Source organism: Drosophila suzukii, chromosome 2R, assembly GCF_043229965.1.
Source record: "Drosophila suzukii chromosome 2R, CBGP_Dsuzu_IsoJpt1.0, whole genome shotgun sequence".
NCBI lineage: Eukaryota > Metazoa > Arthropoda > Insecta > Diptera > Drosophilidae > Drosophila > Drosophila suzukii.
Window position 1 is genome coordinate 2,390,906 of NC_092081.1, and position 14,728 is coordinate 2,405,633.

The window sequence follows — 14,728 nt, forward strand, 5'->3', positions numbered from 1 at the left end:
CTCTCTCTGGTTTAACTTACCTGTAACTGAAGAGAAGGAAACTGTTGATAGGGTATTTAAGGTTAATGGTACTTCGAAGTTTATCAAAACTTAGCGGAGTTACGACCCCTGCAAAAACGTGTCTAACTACGTGCCTATTTTATGAGTCATGAAATTCCCCAAATTATAAAACTGCTTATAATGAATCACTAGTTATGTTAGAAATAAAAATTGTCTGAAAGCATTGATGTCCAGAAACATCTTACGATTCTAGGAAGCTTTACTGTGTTTGGACATTCCCCCCGACGATCTATCACGTATTTTCCAATTAGTTTTGCTGTATCTTTAACAAATTGTTTATCAATAAACACCGTTCTTTTGTTGACCATACAACCACACTAGTGGGTTAATTTTTGACTCGTTAGACATTTTGTCGCCTAAAGAGCATACGCAGGAATACACTTATTGGAATAATAGTAATTCCTTTTCCAAGGGCATTTAAACTTCGTTCTTGACGCTTTATAGAAATTAAGAGAATGAGTAATGTGGTGAGAAGAGAGTCAAACTGGTTGGGATCGTCGACTATACTCACTTTTTCTCTCTGACACCTTATACTTTATCTGTTATCGCTTTTGTTTTGCTTTTTAGCTTCTGCTTTGAATTGCTCTTTATATGACTTGGTTGTTTTTTGTTCTACTACGTTTATGGCTTTATACGTTTGGCACTTGAATGTATCGGGTTTATCAGCCAATTTAATACTATCACAATGGACACGGCACTGCTCAGTCGTTGACTTGAAGTTTCTCTTTGGTTTTTTATTAATCTGCAGAACCTTTTGTAGTCCCACGTTGATTAGATTGTAATCGAAAGGGGTGTTTACCCTAAAAATTTGCCAAGCTCTGCCCCAGCATAGAGTTATCAGCGCACAAAAACTCAACTAATTGCAGCCAAAACGTTTAACAGCTTGTAATGCTTAATTTTTTGGCCGATAGTTTTGGAAACATGCCTATTCGCCTATCTGCAGACGGGTTATTCCCGCAAACAAGCACACGTCATTTGTCAGACCAACAAATCAGAGCTGAGGCTACCTAACTCCCGCCCACCCCTTTCTTATCGATTTTTGTATATATCACGCTAAGGAAAACATTGACCAAAGTTTGCGGAGACCCTGAACGGGAATATAGATAGGGAGAACGAGAGGGGTAAATAGGGAAATCACACACTTACAGTACAAGCACTAATAAATTATTAATAAGCAAGAGCTGGTACAGTAGTTAAAAAATGCAGAAATAGTACTTGCCCTCAAAGAAATCCTCCTTTAGATGTTTTATAAAATACATTTTATTTAACTATTTGTATTCGGTTGTATAATTAACTAAAACATTGCCCCACAAATTAAAGGCTTTTTTGACAAAACACTTTTTTTAAAATAAAACTGAACAGTTAAGAAAAATTAATTTTTTGTTATTATCTAGAAAAGATTTTTTACCTTTAAAATAAGCGAGCATAAAACTCGATCGGTTTATTACAGCTCTTTCAATCCCTTACTCAAACAAAAAAAACATAATGTTAAAGGGGGAGAAACAGGCCTCTACAAAACGTGTTGCATATTCTTTCATATTTTCCGAAACTGAAACTTTATGAGGATATTCTTAGAACGTTCAGAAATAACTTAAAAGAAATAAATCATTTTTTGACAGGATGAAAAAGGCTCATTAGACAAAGTTAGCATTTTCAATCTAAGAAGACGCCGTAAAAGTCGGATCTACTTTCGGCACAAACTTCCCAAGCCTTGCATGGTTTTTGACTACTAACCAAAATCGAGTTTATCAAAACATACTAATATGAGATCTTTTTCTTACTAATTTCCTCTTTAGACGAACGCGATGCCATTCAGAAGAAGACTTTCACAAAATGGGTTAACAAACATCTGAAAAAGGTGAGTTAATGATCGAGCTTAAAAATAGTCCGTACAAACATAAAACTCATTTCAAAATAACAAAACCTACCTATTTAATCAAAAATGCAGCATTGGAAGTATGCTAAGGTATTACCCAGTTATCACTTAAACTCTTTAGTTTTTTTTACAAAGATAAATACTGTTTTTCGTACGATTTTCAGACCTATACTATGCTACATGTTTGTGTAACCACAAATGGCATACCCTGTTGTTCTCAATCAGTAAGTCGAGTTTGAGGGGATTAACTAAAGCTAAACCCAAATATTCATTGATGTTGTCTTTTTAAGTTGCTATTGCCTTGCAGAAAGTATTATAATTTTGAGCAAAGTTGTTAGCTCATTGACCAGAACATTCGATTGTATTTTTATTTGCAAGGGCATATAAACTTTTGGCTGATATTTTTTCCTTATTTTTTACTTGCTGCTCTTTCAATATGTTAAATATTACCTTGCGATTAGTTTTGCTGTTCAGTCCCAGCAATTTTGAGTTGTTTTGTTTGCATGTCGTTGCTTCGGGTTACTCTCTAGTTTGAATTCACCTTTTACTGGTATTTTGCAACCACCTCCCCCACCTGCAGGCCAATCGTCGTGTGGTGGACTTGTTCGAAGATCTGCGCGATGGACACAACTTACTTTCACTCCTGGAGGTGCTATCTGGCGAACACCTGGTAAGCGTTATTCAATTGGTTTCTCAGCATTTTTGTCACGCTCTCGCCAACGTTTCTTTGTTCGCATTTTCATGTACTTCAGCCACGCGAGAAGGGTAAAATGCGATTCCATATGCTGCAGAATGCACAAATGGCTCTGGACTTCTTGCGCTACAAGAAGATCAAGCTGGTCAACATACGCGCCGAGGACATTGTGGACGGCAATCCAAAGCTGACCCTGGGCCTGATCTGGACCATTATACTGCACTTCCAGGTGAGTTGTCGAGCACATTCGATAGGTATATGTTTTCATTGATTGAGCAATTGGAGCAAAACCGTGGGCGCCGCTTTGGTGGGCAGCGATTCAAAGTCAGCGAGTCAGCAAACGCCCACGAACCGCTCTTGCGACTAACTGAAGGTGACCCCGGTCTAGAGTTTGTTTTCATTTGGGCGTTTGGATCGATTCATTGAGCCGACTTGGCAGCAGCCCACACATCACCAGATAGGTACAGTCTTGACACGCTACGAGCTACGCGCGATCCACCCAAAGTTATGTTTTTGGCGAACGCGGCCCAGCCTTTTAAGGCAACCCGATTGCCTTCTCTTTGCCACCGCCGCCGACTGACACACATACGATGATTCTGCTGCTACAGTTCGTCAGCAGCAAGGCCGTGAGTTGGCTTTGAAGCCGAGGGAGTTTGGGGGGTGTTTGGGCCACCTACACAACAAAACGGATGCAGTTTTGAAATATTATAAAAGAAGGGTATTTTTTATGAGGTATGAATGCATAAACTGTATAAAACAAATCATGCACTGAACTAGTAACTATACAAAATAATCAGATCAAGATCATAAGATCATAACTTGAATCCAGATTTATCTTCACAAAAAAGGACCAACAAGGCTCAAATACTAATTGGACCTTCATCTAAGAAATAAATAGTTAATTAATTAATAGAGTAATTCTTTTCTATACCAATAGTAAATGAAAAAATTGAAGATTAGTCAAATAAAAAAGTTTAAGATGTTTTTAAAAGGCAATTTTAAATGTCAAGCTGTATGAAATACGTACTTAAAAACGAAAAATTACGAACTTTCATTAGGGAGTCGTAAGAATTCGAGTTGAAATGATTGTAGAAAACGCCAATAAGTGTTTTTCGACACTGACTCATCGGTGAGATACATTTCCGCAGTATGTGTGTCAACTGGCTGCAAACAAAACTTGGATATTTCGTAACTGCCGACGAACGCAGATGCATTTTCCAAGTCGTCGTTGGATGTCGATGTGGCTGCGGCTTGGCTCCGACTTGATCGATGGCGCGCATAAATGCTCAATGATGCTGCCAGTTCAGCGACCATGAGGCAACAGCAACAGCAACAGCAACTAGCAACAGCAACAGCAACAGCAGCAGCAACGTCAACGACAGCAGCAACACGCAACTCAGGCCGCCAAATGGCGCTCATTCAATTGAGGCGAACGAATTGTAAATCACTTGACAATGTGAAACTCAATCGCGCGTCATTTACTGCTTACTGTTTTCTGTCTTATTCATTATTTCTTGTCTGCTTGCCGCCAAGGATTTATGTATATTGTTTATGCTATTGCGGGTGCCTGATGTCATCCGATCTGGCTCTGAAAAAATATGCAAATTCAATACGATCGACTTAAAAGGATATATCTTGTTTTGCATACCAAACGATTTTCCTTACAGCGTTCTCAGTCTCATTTAATTTTAAGTTATCCAAATTCAAATCCAAATCCAAATCGCAATCGACATCTTGCAGTTATGACATAATTCCTATTTCCATTCGTGAGCGAAAAGCGAAGCTGCTTTGTATATTCAATTAATGATCGGTGTTTTGTGGGTCAACGTTGAGAAAATATATTGTTAAAGGCGAACAAAATAATAATAAGCGCCGGAACAATTTTCTAAACAGCAGCCGCTGGCAGTTTGTAACGCTGCTTGGCTTGTAATTATACCCGTTACTCGTAGAGTAAAAGGGTATACTAGATTCGTCGGAAAGTATGTAACAGGCAGAAGGAAGCGTTTCCGACCCCATAAAGTATATATATTCTTGATCAGGATCACTAGCCGAGTCGATCTAGCCATGTCCGTCTGTCCGTCTGTCCGTCTGTCCGTCTGTCCGTCTGTCCGTCTGTCTGTCCGTCCGGATGAACGCTGAGATCTCGGAAACTATGGGAGCTAGGATATTGAGATTTGGCGTGCAGATTCCTGAGCTTTTTACGCAGCGCAAGTTTGTTTCAGCATAGTGCCACGCCCACTCTAACGCCCACAAACCGCCCAAAACTGTGGCTCCTACAGTTTTGATACTAGAATAAAAATTTTAGCTGAAATGTATTGTTCTCATCAATACCTATCGATTGATCCAAAAAAAAGTTTGCCACGCCCACTTTAACGCCTACAAACCGCGAAAACCTGTGACGCCCACAATTTTTATGCTAGATAAAAAATTTTAACTGAAATGTATTGGTCTTGTCAATACCTATCGATTGATCCAAAAAGAAATTTGCCACGCCCACTCTAACTCCCATAAACCGCGAAAACCTGTGACGCCCAAAATTGTTATGCTAGATAAAAAATTTTAACTGAAATGTATTGGTCTCGACAATACCTATCGATTGGTCCAAAAAAAAAATTTGCCACGCCCACTCTAACGCCCATAACGCTTAAATCTGTATACCGCCGGTAGGTGGCGCATTTTAATCTCGCTTTGCTGCTTGCATATCTCCATTTAGCTGAGTAACGGGTATCTGATAGTCGAGGTACTCGACTATAGCGTTCTTCCTTGTTAAGTTATAAATTGTGCAAGCGAATCGATTTGATCTATGAACCACCCACAACAACAGCAAAAACAAAACAATCAATCAGAGACTTTACCTTTACTTGAGACATAAAACCTGTTGAGCTTTGTAGAGTTTTCTAGTGCTTTACACGTGCTTTCAATGATCGTCGTACATATTAGTGCATATTTATGGCCGCTTTTAGCTTAATTATTACAGGTTTTAACACGCTCTAGATAAACGATGATCGCTTGGCTACAAAAATTTAATATTATAACTTCATTTAGGAATATCCCTAAACGTCGTATTTTTGGTCGAAAATTAAATTGGCCCTAACAACATTATTCCCCAGCTTGATGAATTATAATTCAGCTCCATTTGGATCCGAACAAAAAGTTGTTGTGGGCAGTAATACGCGATGTACGGTTTAGGGTAACATTTGGTTCCCCTATAGCGCCATATCGAGAGCCACAAATCTAAGGCTAACCTTGCAGCTGCCACGTAAACTTCCTAAGCCGCTCAATTGCTGAATTTAAATAATAAATTGCCGTGATCCCCAGGCGACGGTGTGTGCCAAATCGCCGAGATCTGTGTCGAATTGTTCTGACAAACGTTTTCATTATGAGCATCTGATAATTTCCCTAGCAATTTGCCATTTTTCATTGCTTGTTAGTTGGGGAGTAAGTGCGGGCATGTGTGCCAGGCATTTATATTTCGTCAAAATGCCGTGGCCAATACGAATGTTTAGTCAGGGCGCCCAGCCATGAAAAATAACGCCTCGAAAGAAAGCCGAAATACAATAGCTAGAAAGCCTTCGGAACCCAGACGTTCTCACGTCATCGTTCGAATTTGAAAAGATTATTATTATCTTTTATTTTTTGGATTATTGTGTGTGGCATTTGATTTATTATAATACGCCAAGGTATGTGTTACAATAAAGTCAATGCCAGTTGGGGAACAGCAGCAGACAATAACAAGAATTACTTGAAAAAAATCAGGTGGGGTAAAGGCGGTTTTTTCTTTGCTGCCCTGCCCATGACATCAGCGTTCCTCGGTTCTTGCCAATCGAAAGACTTCAACGCAGGCGGCGAACTCGAACTCTCGACCAGCTGGCTGTGAAGTGTACGAAATGGCCAAAACAAAATGCCAGCAATACCAGCAACAGATGCACTTACTCGTCTTAATTTATGACATCGATGACTGAATTTTTGAATAGCTTGGTGTGTGGGTTCGATCTCAATCTCGATCTCGATCTCGAAATCTATCTATAGCCATCGCAGATAAAGCAAACAAAGTTTTCATTAATAAATCGACAACTTGCCTTTGGTCAAATAAGGAAACAAGATGCCTGACAACCTCTCTCTTTCTAAATATGATTTGCCATCTCTTTCTGCCTGGTATGCAAATGTCAAGCTGTCTAGAATAGTTGTTTGCAATCGAGAAGCATTTAGCAGTGTAAGTGTGTTCATGACTTGTAATTAATTTGAAATCTCACCGCTGGATACATTTCAAGTGTGTAGATGGAATTACAAGCGGCTACGTAAATGATTTGATTTGCCAATGATGATGAGCCCACACGGTGATATCCCTAGGAATGTCAGACGAATTTGGTGCGACACCTACACCTCACTACACACCCACAAGTTCCGTCCGGGGCTAAGGGTAATAACTAGAACATGATGGTGCACAGAGAAAAAATAGTTTATATTTTGTATATAAATGCTTTGTATTGCATTTGGGAGGAAAATAACAGCAGTGAAGACTAAAATAGTATTTATCTTTCCACTAGGGGAATGGGAATCTAGGAGCGGGGTGAAAGAACATTAGCAGCTACTGATTTCGCTTTGTTTTCCCACCACAAACAACACAATTCAAGTGCAAAACACTGCTCAAATTACGAATAGTGCCAAACATAAAGCCGCATTTGTTTACTGGGTTGCATCATATCAGTATTAATAAGCATATGCCAGTGCGAGTACTGGCCCGTAATTCCACCCCACTCTCTGCGGTGCATTCCTTCGGCAGCTAATTAGATTTGCAATTCAGCTGCACAGTTTCAGAGACTCGGGGACTCAAGGTGTGGGGTCTACGTCTGCCTGTACTGACTGTATTGACTATATTGACTGTGGCGATTCGAGAGTGTGTGTGAATCGAAAAACAACTGACAGCAGTTAAGAGTATTTAATACCCATACATAAATATGGCCAGCAAATATGCCGGGCCAACAGCTGTAGTAGTCGCAGTCACTGCCTTTTACTCCATATAGGGCATCGCCATCGGGGCTTAAGGCATGTAACATGCTAATTAACCCATGTTGGCCGTACGAGAGCGAATGTGTCGAGTGTATCTTGGGCAAACACGAACATAAGGCACTTCCGTCTGGCTATCTCAGCCTCGGATTTCGACACCCACTTTAATCCGTTGGACTTTCTAGGTGCAAGACTATTGCAATAGTTCTGAGTTACCATATTTGGCTGGAGATTGATAGGGGAAATGCATGCAATGTGTCAGTAATTGCTGCTAATTTGCATTAATTATAATCTAGTGCTTCCCTTACATTATTACGTAAGTGTACTTTTTCTTCGGGGTTCGAAAAGCTTACACTAGAAAAAATACCTTTCATTTTAGATCCTTTTTTAAATTTTATTTTAACATTAAGAGAATTTATACACTTGCAACACATTGATTAGGGAATATATACTTGCTAACTCATTTCATAGAAAATAATTTTATATATCTGTACTGATTTAAATACCTCAAAAACAGGACCAACTAACTAGGTCCAAAACCTTTTCATTTTCCCAAAAGTGTTTTTTCCGCATTACCTCATTGCTTAGTTTTCTTGTTCTCCACTTTTTCCGACTGTCTTTTATTATCTGCTCTGAGTTAAACCTGTTAACATCATTGGATGTTTCTGTTTTGCCATGTTTTTGGGTCACCCTGCAAAGTAATGAGTCGGTCGTGATGTGTTATGAGATTTAAAATTAATTTGCGAAGATCCAAAATACCATGGGGTCAAAGTGAACCGATGTTGTCTTCGTTATATTCGTATTTTTAGTTAGTTAAGTTTTTAATCGAAACTAGTTGTTCACATTCCACCACAGTTTCGACGGTTTCTTCATTTATATTCTGCCTTTTGCGTTGTTCCTTGCCATCGTCAGGTTCTCAGTCTTGTTTCCATCATTATAATTATTCTTTGACTTTGTGTTCTTGTACTTTTGAGTACCTGGAATGACGTATTACCTGCCGTGGGGCGGCTGATCCACTGAGTGAGTGGCGGCTACCACAACAAAATTACGAAAGAGAGAGGGCCAACTCGAGCCCGTGTTGTGTAACAAACCCTCTGCCTGGATTCCATTTGAATATTCTTGAGTCTAGTAATGTAGGGGAAGTGATAAGTTCAGCTCATAAAATCGTCTTGAACTAATAAAGCAATATGTTAATATTTATACCCGCCTATATATATCTAACATTAGTTTAGATCCAATTAAGAACCAAGTTTCCAAACTAATTTTCAGACAAATCCATTTGAGCTTTCTCTAACGCAAAGTACACAATACGTTGAACACAATGAAATAAACCTTTAGGATACCAACCTTATAAGAATCCTTACATACTAAACCCATATTTTTGTAATTGCCAAAGTAATTACAGGCCTGAAAGGTTGTTTCTATGTGTTATCACATATCCAATAGAGCGTAGTTTATAGTTTGTAATGGTAAGGCTTCGATAAAAAATATTAATTTGTCGCCGTAGGTGTTTGGATTGTTATGGGAACCCCGGAATGATATGTATATCTGCTTTTGGAATTATGGGCTTGTAAGGGTATTTCAACCATCGCCGCCCTTGTTGTGCTTTTGTTGTTGTTGCTCCTGCAGTGTTACACACATACATATGCGTTGGCGTGGGCGTCTCGGCTGGCGTCGGCGTTTACGTTGCCATGGTTGCGGCGGCAAAGGCACAGGTGTTGGTTGCAAATACGTCATCGAGGCGCAGAGCAGTGGTGGCAGAATCAGGTGGAACGGCGGCAGAGGCAGCGAAGCTAGCGGGCCATAACGGGGAAGGCAGAGGCAGAGGCGGAGGCAGAGGCAGTGCCTCCAACACAACCACACACGCACAGCTGTCAGCACGATCGCGATTCCATATATTCCACGGCATAAAGACCGACTTTTGACGCCGACGTTGACGTCAACGCCAACGCAGACAGCGCTCACCATGTGCCAATTCCACTTTGTTTCAGCTTCGCTTCTATTCTTGCCTGTAACAAAAAACAAAGCAGCGCAGCCACGTCGACGCCGGCAGAGGCGTCAACACCTGGTCAAAGCCACACTTTAAGCGTTTTAACTTGGCCCGATCGCTTTTAGTTGTTGTCGAGACGCCGCCGATTCCATTCACGATCCCTCTCCATAAAGTATTAGCTAAAAACCGCATGCGTTTCCTAGGAACCCCGGAATTCCAAACCTACGGGAACGGGCTTTAAAACCCCAGAAAATATTTACAAAGTGTGTGTTTAGAAAGCCTTTGAGTCAAAGTCCTAGCCCCCAGCCAAAGTGATTTCAATCAATTAATTCGGCTTGCCATGATGTCAGAATCTTGTAGTATAATCGCTCTGGTTTCTGATTTATTAAATGCCGCCAATTTCAATTGATTTCAATCTCTCGCAATTGAGTTCTATTTCAATTATTTTTATGACGAGTTTATTACCAAAGTGCGGCACGGTTTGCTTCAATTCGATCGTTTGTTTGCAAACAAAATGCCCCGCGAATGGAGTCAAGTAGCTGTAAATAATGACGTACACCCCTGCCGATCTCGGGGCCCCGATTTCATCTCGTTTCGGTCTCGGTTTATTCGACGATGTTCCAGTTCGTAGCTTTGAAAAACGTTTTTTTGTGTGCGTGTCTCGTATTTTATTTCGTAATTTTCAACGCTCCTCTCAAGTGGATTTTATTTATCTTATTGTCTGACGAGGCTTTATTTATTTTAATTAACATGGGCACAGATACCCAAAATCCGAACAATTGGAAAAGATTTTGTGCTACAACGTATTTAACGTTGGTTCTTTATCACTTATATAAATATAGAGTTAAAAAATATAAATTATTACAGTTTCGGAATGAAACTTAAAGTTTGTTATCCATTTTCAAATTTAATTTGTAGCCCCGAGCTCCAATGATGTTAGGAATTAATGTTTTTGTCGTTAGGCAATGCAAATTGGCAGGCACCTCTAAGAGTCAACCATCTCAAACATCGAACAGTAGCCAAAAACCCCAAATAGGCAACGACCAGATGGAGCTCTGCCGCCTTTCAAAAGACTCAATGAGAATGTCAAGCCATTAACGCCTCTTAGAGACGCCTCCACAGACACTTTTTTCGAGCTGTTCGGTCACAAGGTATTTTTCTTACTTCTCTATCATTTTGCTTTTGGCATAATCACATAAAAACAACGCAGATCGTTTATAGTGTGCTTAAAACGCTGCAATTAGCATTTTTGGTAGTGTGGCGACGTGAATGGATATGTGTATTCGAATATCACGGTGCTGCGCAGGCGTAAAACGCAGCTACAACCTCCAGTTAAACAAACATTTGTCGTGCTTTTCGTTAGGTGGGCGATTACATTGGTCTGTTTATTGATCATGAGCCATATAGATTAGTCTAGAGATTTGAGAGAGGTGTATCAAGGCACTTTTTTTGATGGTTTGACACCCTAAACATATTCAAGCTATCGCTGAATTCCTATTTACTCCATCCAGTGCATAATAACAGCATTTAAGAAAGTGTAATCTGTTCCATTGCCATCACACTTGCAAATGATTTTCCACTACACTGGAACAGTTAGTGATGTTTGCTTATATTATATTGATCAAAAATATTAGTTATACAATTTTGGGTTTTGTAACCCTATGACGTCAGTTTAAGAAATGCATTTTCAATTGTCGTAGCATTCCATAATTTGTACTTTGTGCGAACTGTTTAAATCGTAAAACAAAAATAGTGCGACAATGTTCTTATAATAAGAATATACATATTTAGAATTTCTGGGTACCACTGGCTTTTGATTGGTTCGACTTACACTAGTTTTACCACATATTCCTTATGGGAAGTGAAAGATAACTTCCCATAGGGAAAATAATCAAACGGTATTCCCTGTTCCACTGCCATATCGTTCCTCTCTCCATTTTCCTATGCAAAATAGGCTTGCGTGTTCCGAAACTAATGAATCTCTGCCCATGAATCAGCGGTGTAAATTAACTTTTTGCCGTGAATATGTGTGTATTGTTTGCAAAAAAAGAGAAAAAATGACGGCAGGAAAAGAAGCAACAAATAGCGCCGAGAGCGAGGCAAACAGACAGTTGGGATAATTATGTGTACGTACAACACAATAAATAATTCGCAACAACAATGGGCCCTCCACATACTATAAAGCTTCACTCCACTTTGGCTCCGTTCGGTTAATTTTTCCCCGCTTCAGTTCTCGATGGGGTTTCTGACAATGTCTAGGGCAATGCCACATAGAACAAGACATCCGGTGCCGGTTTGGGATTTGACTTTGGCTTTAGGTTTGGCTTAATTAAACTCAAATTGTGAGGACCGGCAAATAATTAAACTTATTTTGAAAATCACGCAGATTTACGAAAATCGGCGTAAAAGTAAAGCGGCAAAGCGAAACGATTTTCTAACGAACCCAAAAACGAAACGAAAAAAAGTGATACAATCGAAAACAACGATAGCGCAACGATAACTGCGAAAGCAGTTCGATTATTGCGATAATATGCACTCCAGCTCGCAATCGACGCTGAAGCGCACACAACAACTAGTGCGGCAAACGAACGGCGGCAGGGGCGATGTCCTGAGCAGTGGATCCGAGGTGGTACACTCCTCCCGAGGTCCGGCGATAACCACCAATATCGATGACTCCAGTCTGCGGTATCGTCATGAGACGAAAAGGGAGCGCACCGTGGAAGCGGTGATCACGGACTATCCGGGGGTGTCTCCATTAGGAAGCGTTCCCCATGAACGAACCAACTTTGAGCGCACAGTGACCTTCCAAGATCCAGCTGGCAATTCACGTCGCGTCTCAGAGACCCGGGCCCTGGTCCCGTCCAGCGGAAGTGCTTCATCCTCCGCCCATTACCAACAGGTGACGCGGAATAAACGCATATCCACGGAGGTGTTGGGGTCTAGTGTGGAGAGCACGAAGACATCGCAAAGGGCCCCGAATGGCCATCGACGGGTTACCACGCATATTGTTCGGAAAGTGACCACTTTGAGTCGGGCGGAGGAAAATGCTCAGCCTGCCGAGGACTTGCTGCCTCCAGCTAAAATGATTCGCAGCTCGGAGTTGGAATACCGTCGTGCCTTGCCGCCTGCTATAGAGTCGTCCACGCAGCGCAGAGAGGTAAAGAGAGTGCTCCGGAATGGATATCCAGAATAAGGACCACTAATGTTTTCCCATTTTAAAATAGGGCGACCACAGTTTTGCTCACCTCAAATATATTATTGATTTCGTTTCCAGTAGAACTTGTACCGCAGTTACTTAATGCTTAACTTAATTACACGCAGATCTCCGATATTGTTGTGGGCAAGGAGGACAACGTATCCGCTCGGGAGGCCCTGCTGCGCTGGGCGCGTCGCTCGACTGCTCGGTATCCGGGTGTTCGTGTCAACGACTTCACGTCGTCGTGGCGAGATGGATTGGCCTTCTCGGCGTTGGTGCACCGCAACCGACCGGACTTGCTTGACTGGCGAAAGGCAAGGAACGATCGGCCACGCGATCGCCTGGAGACGGCCTTCCACATTGTGGAGAAGGAGTACGGAGTGACGCGTCTGCTGGATCCCGAGGGTGAGTCACCTACCTAATCCGTACTTGAAGATGAGAATCTAATTCGAAGCATACCATTTCAGATGTGGACACCAACGAACCGGACGAAAAGTCCCTTATCACGTACATCTCATCGCTGTACGATGTGTTCCCGGAGCCACCCTCGATCCATCCACTGTTCGACATGGAGTCACAGCGTCGCGTGCACGAATACCGCGACCTGGCCCAGCAGTTTATCTACTGGTGCCGTGAGAAGACAGCCTATTTGCAGGAGCGCTCCTTCCCGCCCACTCTCATTGAGATGAAGCGTCTGCTGAGTGATCTGCAGCGTTTCCGCAGCGAGGAGGTGAGCGCCCGCAAGCGCGAGAAGTCCAAGCTCATCCAGATCTACAAGGAGCTGGAGCGCTATTTTGAAACCGTAGGTGAAGTGGACGTGGAGGCCGAACTGCGCCCAGATGCCATCGAGAAAGCATGGTACAGAATGAACACTGCACTCCAGGATCGCGAGGTGATCCTTCAGCAGGAGATTGAGCGGTTGGAACGGCTGCAACGACTGGCCGACAAGGTTCAGCGAGAGATTAAACATGTGGATCAGAAACTGACTGATCTGGAGACGCGTATCGGTGAGGAGGGTCGTCGCATCGAGCGACTGCATCCCGTGGACGCGAAGAGCATTGTCGAGGCCCTTGAAACCGAGATTCGGCACCTGGAAGAACCCATCCAGGACATGAACCAGGACTGCCACGTGCTGAATGAGGGACGCTATCCCCATGTCAGCGAGCTGCACAAGAAGGTTAATAAGTTGCACCAGCGCTGGGCTCAACTGCGCACCAATTTCCACACGAACCTGGTACAGAAGTTGTCCGGTTTGAAGTATCCCGTCCACGAGACCACGGTGACGCGTCAAACGCGCATGGTGGTCGAGTCCCGTCAGATCGACACGAACCCCCATTTCCGCGATCTGCAGGAGCACATTGAATGGTGCCAGAATAAGTTGGTAAGTACATATTGCTTATGCTCCCTCTTGCCAATATATTAATCAATGCTTTCTTGAAGAAACAATTGCTTGCCGCTGACTATGGCAGTGACCTGCCATCGGTCAAGGAGGAACTGGATCGTCAACAGCACGAGCACAAGATTATTGACCAATTCCATACTAAAATACTCAACGATGAGCGTCAACAGACCAAGTTTTCCGGAGATGAACTGGCCTTGTACCAGCAGCGTCTCAATCAGCTGCAGAAGGTGTACGCCGAGTTGCTCAGCACCTCGACGAAACGCCTTTCCGATCTGGACTCTTTGCAGCACTTCCTGGGACAGGCCTCGGCGGAATTGCAGTGGCTCAACGAAAAAGAACAGGTGGAGATTACGCGCGACTGGGCGGACAAACAACTCGATCTGCCCTCCGTGCACAGATACTACGAGGTAAGTAGTGGCGTTCGCCCAGTAGAACCCTTTAAGAGCTAGTATTATATATGTGTTGTGCTTCTATCCGACTACAAGCGTGCATTTGGTAATGGC

At 42.2% G+C, this 14,728-nt stretch overlaps 1 protein-coding gene across 48 annotated transcripts in view; it reads left to right on the plus strand.

Annotated features, from left to right (window-relative positions):
• The window catches only part of shot (dystonin-like protein short stop), a 70,506-nt gene that overhangs the window by 16,514 nt on the left and 39,264 nt on the right, over positions 1–14,728 (plus strand). For 19 of the 48 annotated variants that reach the window (XR_011603741.1, XM_070994896.1, XM_070994881.1 and 16 more), the window contains 8 exons: positions 1,857–1,918; positions 2,009–2,026; positions 2,101–2,160; positions 2,517–2,606; positions 2,689–2,859; positions 12,949–13,228; positions 13,291–14,204; positions 14,264–14,632. Coding sequence is in view for 46 of the 48 variants with exons in the window: in XM_070994896.1 (XP_070850997.1) it covers positions 1,857–1,918; positions 2,009–2,026; positions 2,101–2,160; positions 2,517–2,606; positions 2,689–2,859; positions 12,949–13,228; positions 13,291–14,204; positions 14,264–14,632 (1,964 nt within the window). In the remaining 2 variants the exon portion in view is untranslated. Of the gene's footprint in view, positions 1–1,856; positions 1,919–2,008; positions 2,027–2,100; positions 2,161–2,516; positions 2,607–2,688; positions 2,860–9,758; positions 9,891–12,013; positions 12,785–12,948; positions 13,229–13,290; positions 14,205–14,263; positions 14,633–14,728 lie in introns of those variants that run through there. The other 29 variants (XM_070994898.1, XM_017087472.4, XM_070994905.1 and 26 more) reach the window with 6 other exon arrangements.